The 20,532-nt window shown below is 40.0% G+C and overlaps 1 protein-coding gene and 1 pseudogene across 1 annotated transcript in view; one reads left to right on the forward strand and one right to left on the reverse strand.

The window, feature by feature from the left end:
* The window catches only part of Cerkl (ceramide kinase like), a 104,222-nt gene that overhangs the window by 30,243 nt on the left and 53,447 nt on the right, over positions 1–20,532 (reverse strand). The window contains exons 3-5 of the mRNA XM_036185880.1: positions 14,141–14,272; positions 8,628–8,691; positions 1,541–1,683 (exon numbers count right to left, since the gene is read on the reverse strand). Coding sequence (XP_036041773.1) covers positions 1,541–1,683; positions 8,628–8,691; positions 14,141–14,272 — 339 coding nt within the window. The remainder of the gene's footprint in view (positions 1–1,540; positions 1,684–8,627; positions 8,692–14,140; positions 14,273–20,532) is intronic.
* LOC118581251 lies at positions 6,206–7,751 on the forward strand (annotated as a pseudogene).

Raw genomic sequence — 20,532 nt, forward strand, 5'->3', positions numbered from 1 at the left:
AAGCAGGCTAAACAAGCCATGATGAGCATGCCAGTAAGTAGCATTCTTCCATGGCCTCTGCTTTAGTTCTTGCTTCCAGGTTCCTGCCTCAAGTTCCTGCCCTGACTTCCCTTTATACTAGTCTACAAGCTTTAAGCTGAAATAAACCATTTCCTCCCCAGGTTGCTTTTGATCATGATGTTTTATCACAGCAATGAAACTCTAACCCTTTGAAATGAAAAATTAACAAATTCCCTCTATTATTGTTCAGTGGAATGAGTGAATTATGTACATAATAACATATTCTTTTCTTAACTGTACATAGTCTTGCTCTGTTTCCCTTGTTTTGATCTCTGCTTTCTCCACAAGTAATTATGCATCATGCATCAAAATAAATTTTCTTGGATTAAGTTCCATTGAATGGTTTCCCTGACCTAAAACATCCCATAATTCTCTATTGCTTCTCAGGTCAAACTCAGACCCCTTTCTGTGGCATGTATGCAGAGTGTCCATCAACTGGCCTACTATTACACTCTTATCTCCTATCAAAGGCTCTCTTTCTATTCTTCAAGCGTTTCCAGGGTTTGCCTTTGCTTTTATTATGGTGGAGCCTATGTTTTAGGTATTCTGTATATTCATACAACTTAATAAACATAATTGCATATTCCCTGTGCTAAGGTACTAGGGATATGCTTGGGATAAGAGATGAGGAACCTGAGAGCCTTGAAGTAGACTGCCCTCCCAGGACCTGGGTTCTCTCTCTAGGCAGAAGGAAGTTACCCATTGAAGCTACAGTTGCCCAAGTTCTACATTTTACCTCACAGGACACTAAATATCATATGCAGAGCAGCCCTACTTTGGAACTTCCTATTTGGTTCTGGATGACATTAGACTTTTTCACAGTGAGATAATTCCACTGATAATTGCTTAAGTGTTTATGCACATCAAACTTCATCAAGTGGATATTATATATGATTCTCCTAATATAGATTAGAAAAAATAAATGAGGCTCCAAAAGATTAAATTTCTTGCCCTAAGTTTTACATTTGCTTGTGGAAATGCTGGACGTCGAGTGAGGCTGTTTCAAAACCAAAGATGTTTGCTTTTGTTTAGGAGATAGGAAATGGAATTACAGAAGAGAACATTGTACAGATTTGTTTTGGGTCAACATGGCATGAGCTAGTACTATCTTGGAAGAAGGAACCTCGGTTGAGAAAATACCTCCACATCAGACTGGCCTGTAGGCAAGTCTGCAAGATATGCGGTATTTTCTTCATTAATGAATGACATGGGAGAGTCCAGCCCACTGTGGTTGGTGCTGTCCCTGGAAGATGGTGTCCAGTTGTACAGATAGCTGAGAGAGCCACGGAACAAGCTAGGAAGCAGTGCCCTCCTGTGCCTCTGCTTCAGCGGACTTGGCTTCCCTCAGTGATTGGCTGTAAGCCATAAGATGAAATAAGCCCTTTTCTCCCCAGTTTGGTTTGGGTCATGACGTTTTGTCTTTGGGATAAAAGTCAATGAGAACAGGGAGCAGTTTAATGAATCTGCAGCTACTCCTTGCCTGCTGGTATTAGGCCAAGTGGAAGCTGTGCCCGAACAGGAGTCAGGAGGCAGTCCATCTCCACCCCAGCATTCTTCTGAGCTCTGAGGAGCAGCGCACGGGCTACTTCACTAGCAGATCCATCTCCACCAACACACACAACACTGGAAACACAGGAGAAAGCAGAAGAAAGCAAATGTGTTGATGACGTTCATGAAATTTAGAATTCACAACATTTTCTGACCTTACTTACATAGTGTATGTGACTGTGTAGTGGATATGATCACTCAAATAACCTCAAGCCTTTAGTAAGGGATGATGGCTTAGAAGACACAGCACTACACAGGTACAAATAATTAATAAAACCAGACCCTCCACAGTTCTCCATAGACCAAATAGTTTGAATTACAAAGTAGTAAACAGTGAACATCCCAACTCACATCTAACCAGCATTTGCTTGTTAACATCCAAAAGCATGTCACTCTAAGTTTTTGAACTTTTATTTGGTTTCAAAATTTCCCAGAGTTTTATGAACTTTGTCAAAATCCTTATCTGTGACTATGTACATGCTGTGCGTGATCTAAAAGGACCACATAAACTCTTCACCCCCACCCAATACAATTGAGCTTGAAAGAGCTTGATTCTTATTACATAGGATGGCAACACACGACTCCAAGTGACAGCAGCATAGTTATGTTCCTCATTGCTAGAGTCAGAGATGGCTTTTCCATGAGTATTCTGCCAAACAAATAATCTGTAAAATTCTGCCATAATATAGAAGTTAGGAAAATCTTTCAAAACAAATCCAAATGATAACTATAACAATAGAGTAAGTGTAGACAAATTTCTAAATGGAACACAGAGCTAAATATAGGGGTGAAAACCTTAGAGAGATCTGGGAAATAGGGAAAGCCACTAGTCAACCTTACCTTACCAACCCTACAGCTTCCAAATGCAAGCCACTTCTTGTCTACTCATGCCTTTATATGCCTTGCTTTTCTGCCCTCTCATTGGCTGTTAGCCCAGCTACCTCACTTCCTTGTCACTGTCTGTCTGTACAGACCTCCAGGTCTCTATGGTTGGTACTGGGATTAAAGGTGTGTGTCACCATGACTGGCTCTATTCCCTAGTATGGCCTTGAATACTCAGAGACCCTGCCTGCTAAGTGATCAGATTGAGGGTGTGTGCTGCCTGACTTTGATTCCTTAAAATGGCTGGCCTTTTCCCCCCTGATCTCCAGGCAAACTTTATTTATCAAAGCACAAATAAAATATCACTACATTTCAGGACAAATAAAATATCACCACAAGTAAGTGTGAAAAAGTACCATTAGTGAATATCAGTTAGTGGATATGACTGTGTACATATCAGGTACTGTTCTCAGCACTTATTTAAGTGATAGCTGCAGACAATAGATATATTGATACCCTCAATTTACAGATCAGGAAGCTAAGGCTTAGAATGATTAAGGAGCTTTCCCATGGTCACCCACTAGTAAATATCCATCATTCAATATATCATTATCCATTCTATGTACAAATCCAAAGAATGTAGCCTCATGGGAATTTTATTAGTTTGAAAATAACTTTGAACCAATAGAGTCAACATGAAATTGGATGAGTTAGAAAGGAATATACTGATTTGTGTTAACAACTGCTTGATCACTGTTAACGTTCATTGTCAACTGGATTTAGGATCACAGACTGCTGGTTAAGTCTATGAGTGTATTTCTAGACAAGTTTGACTGACGAAGGAAGACTTTGACTGTGGGCAGCACCATCCACTAGGCTTTCATCCCAGACTGAATACAAATGGGAGAAAATGGGTTGAGCACCAGCATTCATCCCTCTCTGCTTGTAACTATGGAAACAATGTGACCTGCAGCCTCACATGCCTGCTGCCATGCCCTCCCACCATGAAGATGGTACCACCTTCAAACTGTAAGCCAAGTCAAACCCTTCCTCCCTTAAGCTGATTTTTTTAAAAAAAATTCTGAGTATTTTGTCACAGCAAAGAGGAAAAATAGCTAATCAAACTGTTAAGATTGCCTGCAGGTATATGGCATAGACCCAATGAATGTATTTAATATAAAGACATCACGGAATGGGATACTATGGGAAAGAAGAAAAAATTCACCCTTTTGCAATAAGTTACTTTCAATGAAAAGTTACTCATATGATCCCTTTGCATCTGATAAATCTTGCTGTTCTCAGAGTGAAAAAAACTTTGCCACTGGACTCAATAGAGTGATTCTTTCCAGAAAAATAGAATCAGGGTACATTGATTTCCTTTTCTAAAAGAAAAATAACAAAGGTTTTAAAGGGATTGCTTGCATATCTTCTATCACAATCAATATTACCTTTAAAGTGTTGAAAGTCAGATTGTCTTCTGACTCAGAGTTTGGCTTAAAAAAACTTATTATTACAAATACTACAGTTAATCTGAGAAAATGTCAATGATAGTCAAGTAACATCTACATTAAAGTTTATATATCTAATAATATTATGAACAAGAGAGTAATGCTGTATAATCCAGAAAATTAAACACACACGCACACACACACACACACACACGCACACGTACGCATGCACACGCATGCGCACACACACACAAAGGAAAAACGAAGATCAATATATCAATATACTAACAATAACATAAACGCTACAGGTTGGTTTAACAGTGTTCACCTTATAGTGAATGTGACTGCCACAGCTTCTCGTCGGCACAGCTGACATCATTCTCTTCTTTGCCCTTATGTGACTTTTTTTTTGTCAGACTATGTAAATAGGGGCAATATGGATCCTAACCTCCCCCAAGTTTTAGCCATGGATCCCACAGTGTTTGCTAGAACACACTGGAGTGGTGGGACACCAGCTGTCATTGAGTGTTGATCTGCTGTTTCTCTTGGCTTTCGAAATATGTCACAATGTGTCTTCACAGAAGCATATGGAACTCGTTTTTAAAAACTCTAACATCTTAGGAAATAGTATTTCTTAAACATCATCTAGCAAACGGTTTCACTTTGCTGACTAAGCTACACTGAAGCTTTTTTGGACTGCAGCTTCCCAGCCTCTGGTCTAGAAGCTGCGAATAACTTACTAACCACTTCCAATCAATAGCTCCACTGCTGTCAAAAGGAGATGCCACAGGCTGAGCTCCTGAGGGATGTGACTCTACCACTCATCAAAATGAAATGGCTTGTTGGGCCACATCCCATCTTTAAATCTTTTGTATAAACCTTTTTTCAAAAATATTCCTATGGTCACTCTTTTTTTATTACTATTCTCTCATGTATTATATCCTGACCTCAGTTTCCCCTCCCTCATCTCCTCCCAGTCCTCTCCTCCTTCCCCTCTTCCCTGGATCCACTCCTCCTCCTTTCCCTTCAGAAAAGGGCAGGCCTCCCAGGCATATCAACCAAACATGGCATAACAAGTTACAATAAGACTAGGCTCACTCCCTCATATTAAGGCTGGACGCCGAAACCCAATAAGAGGGATAGGGTCCCAAAAGCCTGCAAAGAGTCAGAGACAGCCCCTGCTCCCGATGTTAGGATTTCCACAAGAACGCCAAGCTACACAACCAGAACATGAAAGCAGATGACCTAGGTCAGACCCACCCATGCCAACACCCTGATTGTCCCTTGTGTCTCTGCAAGCTCCCATGAGCCCTGGTTAGTTAATCCTGTGGACTATTTTCTTGTGATGTCTTTGACCCCTCTGCCTCCTCCAATCCTCCCTCTCTCTCTTCTGCAGGATTCCTAGAGCTCTGCCTAATGTGAGTCTGTGGGTCTCAGGATGTGCTGTGAATAAAGGTGGCACAGAACGGTGGGAGTGGCCAGCCAACGCCTGGACCAACTTGAGACCCATGCCATGAGAGGAAGTGCCAGGCAGGGTCACTGCCTGTCAGGCAAGAAACCAGAGTCTGGATAGCCTGGAGACCTAGGATAGAACCAAATACCACCAGCAAAAATAAAAAAAATAAATAATAATAATAAAAAAAGTCAATGAAATGAGTTTGAATGATGTTCTGCTATATTCATAGCCTGGAGCCTAGCATAATTGTCATCAGAGAGGTTCCATCCAGAACTGATGGGAGCAGATGCAGAGATCTATGGTCATTCTTTAAACAGGTTCAATGAGCATTATTTCCTATCTGAACAATTCTTGTTAATTTGTTCTTTTGAAGTGCTTGTTGAAATAATCACATTTCCATTGTTTCACAACAGTCCATGTATTTGTAAGTAAGGGGAATTAGAATTACCTTTAATTAAGGGGATTACTCCAACCATACCAGTTCCTATTAGAAAAGCTAAACCCATCAAAATAAATGAACTATTTAAAATATTTGGAACACAGGTGACTTCTAATGGAAATTTAAAATCATTATACACCCAAAGTAAATAAGTATACCGTAGGATTAGAACAAACCAATGGACTTACTTAGTTCACACAACAGTTTAAGAATGTGTAATAACTAAAAGCTCTATGTATCTTTTAATATCATAGTGCAAAATAATTTCCACATGGGAAATAAATTAAAAATTAATATGTTTGGGTAAAGGGAAAAAATTCTTTCTCTGAATTTGAACAATCCTTTTTCCTACTTTAAAGTCTTTCTAGATCCCCATATGGTGTAATTACCAAGAGAAGACACTGACAGATACCACACTCAGCAGAGCGTCTCATGCCACCAGTGAGTAAGTTCAGATTTCATATGTACATCTGTTACCCTGACTTTTATTTATATAACCAAGGTCCAAAGCAAGGGCTTAGAATGAAGCTATGATCTTCTTACACTTGTAGCTTGGGACTTTGAACCACACTAAGTTGCTCATCATTTGACATAAATTCCCCAAACACATTTTTTTTTTAAATGTATACTTCCAGGATCATTTCCTCATATGTAGCCTATTTATCCTTCTTCTCACTTCTAGGTATGAAATTATACAGTAATTACCTACCTTGTCCTCTTGACTGTTAATGCTTTTATAGCATAGACATCTAGCCTTCTTATATGCCCTTTTGTTTAATCGTGTTTTACCTTCTAAATTTTATGCCCCACTAGGCACTACTTTTTTACTGCCATTCAGTGCTTCTTTTGATGGTAACATTACCTTTCATGTGTCTTAATATTTCCTTGGAAGCTTTAAAGCTTTTTTTTTTATTTAGGGGAAAATGAAGATCAACTGCGTTTCAAGACCTCAGTGGTTCACTGGTCTCTTCTTGCCTTTTCCCCATTGCCGTGTGGCAATCATCCACATATCATTGTTTAAAGCTCTCAGATAGCAAGTCTTGCATAAACACCCTCCCCAAAGTAATATGTTTTCATTATATACGTTAATCCATTACATTTGCAAATCAATTCTGCTTCTCATTTGCCTTGTTCCTAATGTTCAAATGCCAGTGAGCAATTTCAGCACACTCCAGCAATGCATTACAAGCAAGTTTCCAATGCCTATTATGAATGTCTAAGACATCTGCTTCTCTATGCTCAAGCTGACCACGCCCACCAAGGGGGACTCCAACCACCTGGTGTCTGGTGCCATGAGCAGTGTCACATTGCTCTGTTTCCCTGGCCAGCTCAACATCAACCTAGTGCAAACTGACTGTGAACATGGTGCCTATCCCATGCCTACATTCCTTTGTGCCCTGCTTTGCCCCCACCTCATAGCCCTGGGAAGTCAGCCGTACAGTGCTCCTAATAGTGCCCAAGCTCACATAGCATATATTCAATGCTAAGAACATGACCACCTGTGAACCACACCATGGGCTACTACCTGACCATGGTCATTGTCTTTTGAGACCCAATGTCCATGAAGGAGGTGGACAAGCAGATGCTATCCATCCAAAACAAGAACAGCAGTTACTTTGTAGAGTGGATTTCCCAACAACATCAAGGTGACCATGTGTGACAATCTGCCCTGGGGCCCGAAGATGTCCTCCACCTCCATTGGCAACAACACCGTGCATCCAAATGTGCTATTCAAGAGAGCATCTCAGAGCAGTTCTTGGTCATACTCTACCACAAGGCCTTCATGCACTGGTTCTCATGTGAGGGCATGGGTGAAGTGAAGTTCACCACAGCTGAGAGCAACATAAATGACCTGGAGTTCAAGCATCAGAAATACCAGCATGTCACAGTCAAAGACATGGAAGAGGCTTTTGAAGATGATGAAGAAAGATCAATGGGGGTCTTAGGATGCTGTGGTGCACACCTGCTCTATACTTAGCCCTGGTATGGGAATGGTGCCCTATTTAAGCATGTCAATGGTCCTTTTCAATCAAAATATATCATGCTTTTCCCCAAGTTAACTAGTGCAGTGTTTTGCTTTAGCAGAGTATTGACAGTCCCATCAGATCAGAGAGATTTTGTACTGAAATACTTGAAAGCAAAGCAGGGGCCACACAGGGCTCAAGAAAGCAACCACCTTCCAGGTAAGTGCCCAGCCATCAGAGTTGTCAGGGAAGTTAGAATAAGGACTTGTTTTTCATCCCTGGTGATAAAAACCAAAGCCACACAGTGTTGCCTTGATTGATATGCAATATAGAACTATGTGACAATCCATTCATAATAAAATGCTAAACCTGTAAAACAAAACAAACAAAACAAAACCATATCTACTTAGTCAATAGATTATGAGATAATTAAAACCAGCACCTTTTATTCATCAGAAAATTGATTTTGTTGTTACAAAATATCTATTCTAATCAATCACAGCAAAATTCACTATTGAATAGCTATACTTGTAAAAGAAGACCACAGCATTGTTATGCTGTATGATGAATATTATAGTTCTCATCAATGTTCTTCTTCATATAGACATGGTAAAAGCCAAGCACTAAGGATTTTAAGTACAAATATATGCATGTTAAGTATAGGGTTCCTTGATATTTATAATTTAATTTTTCTTTTTTGATTCCCTATGTCAGGTCCTTAGAGATGGATGACCATGATATATTAGAATCAATTACTAGCATATATATATGAACAGAGCCTAATTCATTATAATGCTTTAAAATTATCAGTCCCAAGTATGTGACTAAAAGCTAAGAAATCTTTTACTAGCATAATTTTTATATATGTGAAGATTAATAATATAACCTACCCATCAAATCCTTGGAGTTCACATTCGTCAAGCAGGGACAGGGCATGCCCTTCATATTCTGTTACTATTAAATTAAAACAAAAAATAATATTTTAAATAACAATCCACACTGTAAAGCTTGGTTTGGCAAAATATTATGTTCAAAGCATATGGTCAGGTCATAAACAAGTATTTATTATTGAATATTTGAATCATAGGAAAAAGGATTAAAAGTTCATTGTCTGGTGTTTTATAGCTTCATGTAAAAGAAGACCACATTGTTGTTACAACTATATAAGTCATTTAGGGATATCCAACACATAGTGTTTAGGGTGTTTATCTTGGTGCCTGTCTGTTTAGTTTTCCCTAAATAAGACACGTTTCCTTTCGATCAGAAGCTTGGGAACAGGAGTATTTTGAAAATACAGCATATTTGCTGGCATTGAACAGTCAATGTTAAATCACTTTGGCAACCTTACATGAATAAATTAGTTGAAAGGTTAGTGTAAGATTTACATACCAGAAGAACATGTATCTGGAGATGCTAGACTCAAAAAAACAAAAAGGAGCTGGATGTGAAAATACGCAGTAATGCCAACCCGATGATAAGAAACCCAAACCCAGGGGATGCCGACATACAGGACCAGAGCCCAGGTCCACAGAGGAAACGAGTCTGTCACACCACATCTCTGTTGCCACAGCCACTAATATCCCATGCAGCAGCACTGAAAAGGCCAGTGAAGACAGGATGAGTGGGCACACTGCAGATGGCACTGAGCATCACAAGTGCATTTAGCATTTTCTGGGGCATCCCTGCCAGAGGAGGCAGCCCAGCTGTACCCACCCATCAAAGATTTCTGCTGACTGACATGACACTGCCGATGGATTGTTTTGTGTAAGAATGTGCATCATTATGTGCAAGATTACATTAATCTTTCATGCCTGTCTGTCCCTGGTGCCAGCCTGGTTCAAGCTTTTCCTACGATGTTTTGGATATTGTTAAAAATTATTAGTCTTGGTGTCTGAGAGAATCATTCTATATCCAGCAGTTACATTGTAATTCTCCCCGAGCTTATTCACCAGAATGAAATCCCTGATAAATTCCAATCAGAGGAAAGATATAAGAAAATTTTAAATATCAATATTAATAAAGTTGCAAGGCTACATTATCATAAAAGATGTGTGCTGATAATTCATTTATAACCATATACGTATAACCAGGTACAATCTTAAAATGCAATATAATAAGTGTTCTTACACATGTTCAGAATCACTAAGGTTGTTATGAAGAAACATACAGGCTGTGAAGCAAGTTTTCACACTTGTGTTTTATGCCAAAACTTACTGTTTTCTCCTCTCCAACAAGCATCCCAGTAAGCTCAAAGCAGACCCAGACCAGGATGCTCAGCTTCTAGCACCTTTCATAACTTATTCCCCTACCCCATATACATGCTTTGTGACTGAATTTCTCCAGATGGCCTAGTTTTCTGCTGGGTGAAATAAGGAATTGAGAAAGCTACAAAAGTAGAGCCATGTAGAACAAATGAGAAAAAAAAAAAAAACCCACAAAGTCACAAGGACCAAAAGCCAAGAGCATGACCACATAAAAAGAATGTGATTCCACAAGAGCTCTACTTTCTGAACAATGCTCCCCATCACAAGGAGGCAGAATTATCTGGTGACTGGACATCTCCAGGGGCCCTGACAGTAATCATGAGTAAATGCAGAAAAGTCTCCTTACACCATGATGATGACAATGACCATGAGAAGTTCTAGTGCCTTCATCGAAGGTGACTGAAGACCGAAGTGCTCATTGTGAATCCACAAAAGGGCATAGAGCATGGTGACTCTGCACAGATAGAATGCACTAATTTTGTATTATTACAATGAACAACATTAATGACAGTAGATAATAATTGTCAGGAGGTAACTGTCTGCTCTCATACCATCTGTATTGTGCAGTGTATAAGTAGCACAAAACCATCCAGCTAAGAAGACAAATGGATTTGTGATACAAACAGTGCTCTTAATCAGCAAGCTATGTGGCCTTGGGCTGGATCAGCTGATACATAAGTAGGCATAGAGGAAGTGCCTTTGCTGGTATGCACAAAGGCAGTGAGACTGTACTCAAGGACATCAAAGTTGTTCAGTAACATGATACTGTTAAGGCTCCCCGATAGCCACAGGGAGAGCCAAACACCTGTACTACAGCATGCTGTCTATACTCTCTTCAATTCCTTTCCATGTGCAACCACACTACTCTACCTGATAAACTGGAACTATCTGGTCTTAAAATTCTCAGATTCATCTACTTCTCTGACTTTTCCACTTTTTTGTCTTATGAATTTATCCCAATGACCTCTCAAAATTCTAGCATCTTTTAGTTGTTATTTTTTGAGACAGGGTTTCTCTGTGTAGCCCTGGCTGTCCTAGAACTCACTCTGTAGACGAGGGTGGCCTTAAACTCAGAGATCGACCTTCTTCCTGCTAAGTGCTGAGATTGAAGGCACCCATAAAGGTACCAACTCTATTCTTCTTTATTTGGAGAGCCAGAGAGAGGAAATATGTTACCTCTCTGACCAATGGACCAATATGCTACTAGAATAAATGCCTGTTTCTTCAAGGGATTTTCCAGAAGCCTTGCTGATGCTTTTGTTAGAGAAAATCCTATATTGGCAGGAATAGCAGCATGGTAGGCTACAGTTTTAACTCAAATATTTCAAAAAGTGCTGATCTATATCAAAAGTGGCCAGGGTCTCAGCACAAATTAAAGTGAGAGAAGTATACATTTATTAATGTGTAAGATCTATGTTTAAAACAAATGTGTGGGGAAAGTATTATACATAGGTGCAACATTTCAAATCAGGCCAAATACTGACACAGTCTGACTTCCCCTAATAAACTACCATATAGAATTGAGGTAATTCCTACTCCATTTGGACTCATCTGTGCAAAGGGGCCATGTTAAAACAATGGGCTGCAGTAGATGTGAGCTCTTTTGAATTATTCATCATTTATTTTCTTTCTATTAAAAGGTGACTTCAATCTTGTTTACAAAAAGGAGAGCCTAAACTAAGGACCACATTTGTATGACACTTGGAGCAAGGTAGGCAGAAAAACTCAAACACTTCCAACAGTCACATGTTTGTTCAGTCTTTGAGGGAAAAAGAGAGGACTTTTACGTAAATGTTTTGCTGATATACAGAAGAAAATTTCCAGCTTTCTTCTTTTTCCTCTTCCTCCTCCCTTTTTCTCATCTTCCTCTTCCTCCTCCTCTTCCTCTTCCTCCCTTAATCTTGATTCAGTTGGTGGACTCATCTCTGCCAAACCATATTACAACACCATGATTTTTAAAAAGTCACTAAATGATACGTGTGATAAGCAAATTGCTGAGGGCAACATAAGATTCAACCATGTCTGGACTCAGGCTTGTATGGGACACAATGAGGCCCTTCCTAAGGCCACTTTGCCCCTTTTCCTTAAGAGGATTCACATTCTATTCAGACTTCTTCCTTCGGCCTTCATGATAGAGGGAATCTATCCTCATTTCCAGGAAAGGAAACAGTTGTCCTGTGTTAGACATAGTTAATTAAACCAAAAGAAAATTTGGTACATGTTAGAGTCTTATAATATACACACCTTTCTTCATCCCACTAGGTAAGAAAAAAAAAGAGGCTGCAATTTAATTTTCAACTGTTTTATGAAGATGGGACAAACCGCATTCAAAATAAATTCAAAATTATGGAGGTATAGCCAAAATTATAAACTCCCAAGATACCATGATATTATGTGTCCCCTTTCTACACTGCCCCTTCTGTCTCTGCCCCCTTACTTAAATATGCCTGCTACTCTCCTTTCCTCTCCAATTTCTGCCTCCTTTGCCTCTTAAGAAGTATCTGGATCACATGGTTTTCTTGAGCCCTCTCATCAAAATTAGTATCACCTCCAGACAACTTAGGTTTTTATGCATATGCCAAAACCACAATATTCAGTGCTAAGTGTCTGCTTGAATCCTCAATAACTATGCATTCTGCACAGAGCAAGAAACACTACAGGGATTATTTGCTTGTTTGTTAGGCTGACCTCAAAAGCTTGGGCACAAGTGGTGTACTTGCCTCAACCTCCCAAATACAAGGTACAGTAATTAGGTTCCAATGAGACATTCAGAAGCTAACTGATACATAGTAATGTCCATGCAAACTCCTGAATAGTGTTCACATATGGAAAATACAACAGTTGTTCAGGAGTTTGATATTCATCTAACTTTTAATTATCTCATCCCAACATGGACCTCAAATCGTTCTAATCTTTGGGTCTATTTCATAGACAATAGGGATGAATCTGGATTGTGTGTTTCCTTTGTGAATCATCTGTAATACCAAAGTTATAGCCATAACAAACTAACTTTTCCACTGTAACTTCATTTAATTCAGGAATTCATTTGAGATAGTTTTTTTTTTTCTTTTGCTGATGTTTTGTTATTCATTTATTTTCAATAAGACAGAGTTTTGCTATGTAGCTCACCTCAGGCTGATCTCAGATCCATAGTCTTCCTCCTCAGTCTCCCAAGTGCTAGGATTATAGGCATGGGTCCCCATTGTTGGGGACCTTTAACTTTCATGGTGGCAGATGTCTTTGAGGTAACTGAACTTCCCACAAACCTTCTATTAAGAAGGAACTTCCTTCTACCTGAGCACTTCAATGCACTGCATTTCAAAGACCTGATTAACACTATGAGACCCATCTCTGTCTGTCAGAGCTGAGCAAAGCCAGGTCCCTCCTCTCAAAACATGTCATTATGACTAGGACACTCCAACTGTACTCTGGGCTTGTCTCTCACATAGCTTAATTACATAATAGACTCTACTGGCTACAGTGTGCAGCAGATTCCCTCTGCTATGGTGAAGCCATATAAACAAAGCCAGGAAAGTTCTGGCTTTAGGCAGTGTCCACCCTTCCTAGTAGCTGGGCATATGGTGAGTGTTAATAAAGCAGGGGAAATTGGTCTTCAAATGTTAAATGTCCAAAAAGACATTACTAACATTCTTTCTATTAATTTGGGGATTAGCAATTTCCTGTTTTCCTTAGCAAGTAGCTAAACATACTCTTAGTTTCCACAATGGATCCAAGCTCCCAGTTTCTCCTAAATCAACTAAAAGCAGCCGCTTGGTGCTTCATTTTGACCTAACCAGCAGGGGTCAGGGTCAGAACAAAAACAACCCAAGGGAAGACCCACAGAAAAACATTAGGCAGAAATGTGAATATAGCAAACATTTTGAAGATGTCAAAAGCCATAGCTTCCTTCAGATAACACCTAATAATTGTTACTGTGAAGGAGGTCTAAAATATTGATATTTCAACAAACAATAGCACAATAAAAAAGCAAAGTAAATGTATGACAACTCTGGAGCTGGCAACAGGACACATGCAGAAAGCTTTACTGCTAGCAGCAGCTGCTCGTGCTTAAGCAGGAAGATTGTGTAGGCTCCGTGTGGAGTCTTCAGCAGGAAAGTTACAGAGAGAAAATGACTCACTTGTCACATCAGTCTTTATCCCCGCAAGCTTCAACAGAGGTTCCACCTTCTCATAATAGACGTGGACAGACTCCTTTCTGTGACTCTGAGGGTTGAGGAGGATCTTTAGAGCCTTTGGCCTGCTTGAGAAACCTAAAACGAAAACAGGTGAGCTTAGATGTCCATCAGAATATCATACATGTTTCTAAATAGCATTTACTTTTTGTATCCTAGATTCTTGCTTGAGTGAGGCTTTTTTTTCCACCTGCTTTCCTAGAGGCGAAACACGATGCTTTCCCTCTTCAAATAAGCCATGCATTATAACAAGCATGTTGTTCAGAAAGAAAGGTATAAATAATATCAACTTGTAAACATGGAAGCAATACTGATGCACACTGACCCACTCACAGATAAGGCACTTCTTTGTGGAGTCAGGCTGTGGGCTATGACCAACAAAAAGGTACATTTTCCTCTCCTTAGATAAATACTTACACTGGAACTGGACATCTAATGACCTCAGGTCTACCGCCCTCTAACCTACCCAATGACTCCAGGGACAGACCTAGCAAGCAGGGGTGAGTCACTGTTATCAACCAGTGCGGTGCATACTGGGGCCTAAAAGGAGACTTGAGGTCAGAGTTCCAATCCCAGAAGGTGGCAGGGGAGAAAGTGCTTTCCCCCTAGGGACTAGGAAGGCATCCCCTCTCAGAGGCCAGTGGTGATGGGTTGCCTCACAGTTGGGACTGAGATTTGATACTGCGATTTTCTGGGCAAGAGGCTTGGCACTGAGAACCCACTTGGAGCAGGTGCAGAGCCAATTGTCTGCTGTTAGGAAGGGGCAAGAGCCAAAAGAAAACTGACAACCATTTCTATCATAGTAAGCTGGCTCTCAGAAGACAGAGCTTTTACAAAAGCAGTCAACATTCATTTTTACTAAAACCATCACTATAGATAAATGGGGGGAAAATGTCTGCTTATATGAAACTCTGTGTTTCATGCTTCACTAAGGGAGAATATTTTCCTCTCTCATGATATTTGACATAATAAACATCTTTTACCAACACACACTGTTTTGAATTCAGGGAGAGCTTGAGATGAAAAGTGGACAGAGCCATGCTGAAGTTTTTGGACATTCCCAAGAAACCTTTGGAGACTCTGTTTTGATAAGAAGCCTCATGGTTCTCTAGATCACACATTTGGAGACCCCATCCATGCCACATGCCTCACTTTTTCCAGTTCTTATATTTAAGTGAGCACTGAGGATTCTGCTTGCTTCCAGACCTCCTGTGTCACTCACTATCAATCCCCTCTGGTATAGGGGTCTGGCACCTGTGAGCTGGGTGCTCCCCCTGGTTTGCATAGCTCTGTCTATGCTTCACTGCTCTAAAGCTGCCCTGGTATCTCTCTGCTGTGGACACTGCCCAGACTGTAAATCCCACACTAACCCAGTTCCTTTCCTCTTACATTCAACATTCAAGTAAGACTCATTGAACCTTTGTGTTCAATCCTAGAAAGAAGAGTCAGAGAAGATGCAGCTGGTGCTTTAAAGGAGAAATCAATAGTACAAGATGGTAAGGACCAGTGGTCTTCAACCTCCCTAGTGCTGCGACTCTTTAATATGGTTCTTCATGTTATAGTGACCTCCCAACCATAAAATTATTTTGTTGCTACTTCATAACTATAATTTTGCTATTACTATGAATCATAATGTACATATTTGATATACTGGATGATCTTAGGTGATTCCTGTGAAAGCATGAAAGTAATCAAGGAATCAAGACCCCCAGGTTGAGAACCACTGGTCTAGACTCTCAGAAGAGACATGAAGCACAATGGGAGTATATGGGGGATGTATGTTGCTTCTTAGGGGTCCAGAAAAGCCCTCTTGAAGAAAAGAGTGTTAGAGTAGGGCATCCCCCACCCACTAGAATGCCTTCCTCTTTTACTGTCTGATTCGTTAACAATCTGCCCAGGGTTGGAGATGCCACATGATACCAGCCTTACTGAACACACAGAACTGTGTTAATACAACAAAGGCTTTTCTGGGGTCTGTTTCAATCCCCTTATGACAACTCAATCCATTATGGCATCAGATGCCAAAGCTGGGCCTTCTTCACTCAGGTGGTTTTTGTTTCTGTTTCAAAGATGCTTAAAAAAAAAAAAATCAAAATTCTACCACTTGTTTTTCAAGGCTGGTTCCAAACCCCACATCCTCCCAGGGGCCTTGCTTTGTCTCCCCAGAGTCCATCCCCTTCACCACTCTGCACCCAATTTACTCCCAGCTCCTCTGTTACCTAGTGCTTGTACCATCTAAAAAAGTCTCTGACAGAACATCTTTGGACTTCCACTACCAGATAAGAATGGGAGACTTGACAGTAATACATTACATTGTACTGGGTTTTTTAAACGTTCAACTTGACAGGCTATGTGGACGCTCAGCAAATGATGAACAGGGAAATTGTGTCACAGAAAATGGTTATGTTAGAGTGTGGATGAAGTAAAACACTTAAGAACTTGAAGGAATGGACACCGAGACTGAGAGAACATGCATCAAATGCCTTTCAGCAGAGTAACTGCCAATAGATTCAGTCTTTAACAGGTTAAAAAAAATGACCTTAGCAATTGTACAGGACCGCTTGCAACAAGCAGTGCTAACTGGAGACGGGATGGATGGGTGCCAGTGCTGAATGCTTCCAGGGATGGAGGGAGAGAGAGGTCGGAGGAATCTTTAAGCATCTCCCAGGATGAATGGTAGAGGCGGTCACCCCATGACAGGACTGCAGGGGGAGCTGTAGGCCCTTGGGAGAGCTGGGTCACTGCTAAGGCAAGAATGAATCCAAATAGTCATGTGTGAAGTATGATAAGCAGGTGAAAATGTAGACTTTGCTAACTAATGGTGGGCCATTCATCCCAGTACATGGAGTGGAGGTGTCTAGACTTGAAGAAAGCAAGGAACAGTGCTGGGTTAGTTTTGCAGAGCCCTTGAGGATGGTGTCCCTAATGAGTCTCCTGTGGTCCTGAGACAGAAATAGCGCTGTGCTCAGTTCTGACTGGAGAGGAGGGTGGAAGGTCTGGTCCTAAGCAATGGGGCTATGAAAACCTTTTTCCTCAACCACAGACAAAGCTCACAGAGGAGCAGCACTGACAAAGGCTAGAGACCTCCATAGCTTTTCTTGCTCAGCAGACTGCACTGTCCAAACCTGGAGCGAGATCCCTGTGAGGCCGTAGGGCTGTGCTTTCCTTTGCCCCAAATGACCTCAGTGGAAATGTGTATTTGAGACCTTTTGTAGATCAGTGAAAGCAAAAACAAGGAACAGAGTTCAAAATCTCCTTAATCTGCCTATTCCAGCTTCCTTCCTGGGAGGCAAGCACTCATAAGGAATCCTTCCACAAATACATGTACACGCACAAGCAGTCTGCATACATACTCTAAGTCACTATATGTCTTGTTTCCTTCCAGTGTGTTTATTTTAAAGACAATTTCAGTGCTAGTTAGATGACTCATTGGTTAAAGTTCCTGCCTCTGATTCTGATGACTGGGGTTGGATCCCTTTCTACTCTGTGACAAAGGACATGTAATTAGGAGGTCTATTCCAGTCTAGTTTCAATTTAACATTTTCGTATGAGAGAGGTTGGAAAACTGCAAATATGAAAGGGCTGCTTTCATTTTTCTGTGATCTGGTATTTCACAAAGTGTCTTCTGTGTGTTGTATTTTCTTGGTTGTATTAGTTACAACAGTGGTTTGGCCTGTAGGAAAGTTATTGCTGCTTGTTGTGTGACTTAGAAAGACATTGCACAGTGTCCTTTGCCTTGGGATTTTATTTATGGCATTTTTTAAATGCTGAAAATTCTCAGTTTTATATACTTACCATTGAGTTTCTCTAGCATTTATTCTATGGCCTCTGAATTTTATGTCATATATAAAAGTTCTTTGAGACTTTAAAACCTTCTACTTTTCTTTTAATACTTTTGTGGTCCCAATTTCATATTTTTAAAAATCCCATCTGAAATTTATTTCAGTAGATGAAATAAAATGGGAATTTGACTTTATTTTTTCTTCAAACGACCTGATCCAACATCATTCATTAACTGATCAGTTGTTTCCCACTGATTCTGTTTGGTTCTTTGATTTTTTTTTTTTTTTTTTTTTTTTAATTTTCACTGTTTTGAGTTTGGGTTTAAACAGAGGGCCTCGTGCATATCAAGCATGAGTTTGTCACAAGCCCAGCTCCATGTCACAGAGTTAAATGGTGCTTTTAGATGCCCACAAATGCTGAAAGTATTTGTATCTATCAAGTTATGTAGTCTGAGACCAGTTCACGTAGCCACATGTCAATATCACTTTGTTGTTGTTGATGTTGTTTGGGGTGCTAGGAATTGTACCCAGGGCCTTGCACATGCTAAGTGCTTGCATGAGCCGTATTCCACACGATCATTAAAATCAATTTACCTAGCACCATAAATCCTTCTGGTATCTTACAGAATTATATTAAAATAAAATTACCTTAAAGGCTTTATGATGTTCAATTTCTTTTATACAAAAACATATATTTCCAAATAACTAATTCTTCTCTATCCCTTCAGTACCATGCTAACTATTTTCAGATAAATGTTCAACAGTTGTACTGTTTTATCTTTTCTGTTGTTATTGTCAATATACTTTCCTCCCATCCACCTACCTACTTTAATATTGGCTATAGAAAGCAAAACTATTGATTTCTGCACATAATCTATTTTTAATTCTCCCACTTTCCATCACAGGTTTTCCCTGAAACCTCTTAGATTTTCTAGGCTAACAATTACTGTTATCAGCAATAATGATCATTTTACATTGCCTCTTTCCAACTGTTCAAGAAATCCACTTGCTCTAGATTCCCTGCACAGTGGTTGGTCCCACCTGTGTGGGCCCCGTCTAGCCACACTGATAAAGTGCAGTCCTGTCAACTCTAGAATCAGAGAGAAGTACCTTAGTGTTTTCCCTCAGAGGCTTCTGATCAGACACATACTGTCACGATGCTAACATTATTGTCTAGGCTGATTCTTAGCATTCAGAACCAAGGCTAATCCCAGTTTTCCCTTTGCAGACTTATGTTGTCATGCTGGTATCAACTTCCTGAACACACTATAAATAAAACCAGAGTTTCACCTCTTTTCCTCAGCAACATTGTGTAACATGAGTCTTAAAAGGTCTCATTAATAAAAACAAACCTGGAGCCATGTATTAGGGTGAACACTGAAAGATTAGAGAAACAGAACAAGCCACATCCAACCTCACCTTGCCAACTTCTCAGCTGATCTTGTTTCCTCAAACTGAAAGCTTCTGAGTCCTCACCCAAATGGATCCCACCTGAATGCTACTCAAAAGCCTAAAAGATTAAAAAGCCTAAAGTTCCTGGTCCTCATGACTTTCTGCTTCCTGCCATCACTTCCTGGGATTAAAGGTGTGTATTGACATGCCTGGCTGTTTCCAGTGTGGCTTTGAACTCACAGAGATCCGGATGAATCTCTGCCTCCAGAATGCTAGAATTAAAGGTATGTGTGCCACCATTTTCTGGCCTCTATGTCTATCTAGTGGCTGTTCTGTTCTCTGACCCCAGATAAGTTTATTAGGGTACACACTATATTGAGGGACACAATATCACCACATGGTACCATGAAGAAGCCACTGGATAGTATAATCACAGAACTGCTCTAAGCATTACCTGGCATTTCATTAGAAAGAAGTACCCTAGATACAGTGCACCAGGATTTCTGGAGGCCAGCAATCTATGTTTAGATAAGCTATTCTAGTAACCCTTATATCCATTACAGGACCAATAAGCTGGGCTCTTCCAAAGTCAATGCCAAAGAAAACACAACAGCTGGAGAAAGAAAGGGAATATCATTCACATGTGTTTAATTAAGTGGGAGATTCTTAATAGAAATTAAGTAAAAATACATTATAGAAAACAGGAGCTTTTTGATATGAACCATGGATAACAAACAATTTGGGGGGATAATAGTATCTGGGTATTAGTGAAATGTCTGGTTTTAGAGGTACACTTCAAAGTATTCAGTTGGAAATATTCCGCTGCCTATCATTTACTTTGTAACACATTGCTACAACGTGTAACACAAACACAGGAAAGCAGGAGGAACTATGAAATCAAGGGGATGGAAATACAGATGCTGCTCCAGTTCCATTTCTGTTGCTATGATAAAATACCCTGGCCTAAAAGCAACACAGGGAAGAAGAGGCTTTGTTTAGTTCCATGTATGCTCCATTGTCGCAAAAGCATCCCATGACAAATACTTCTTTTCCTTTTCCTGGTAACACACACCACCATTTGATAGACCAGAAATATATTTATTTGGTATTTTCAGTTTCTCTTGTGTTAGTAGAACAGAATTCCCTTGAGTCAAAAGTTTTGTG

The sequence above is a fragment of the Onychomys torridus genome, chromosome 4, assembly GCF_903995425.1.
Source record: "Onychomys torridus chromosome 4, mOncTor1.1, whole genome shotgun sequence".
Taxonomy (NCBI): Eukaryota; Metazoa; Chordata; class Mammalia; order Rodentia; family Cricetidae; genus Onychomys; species Onychomys torridus.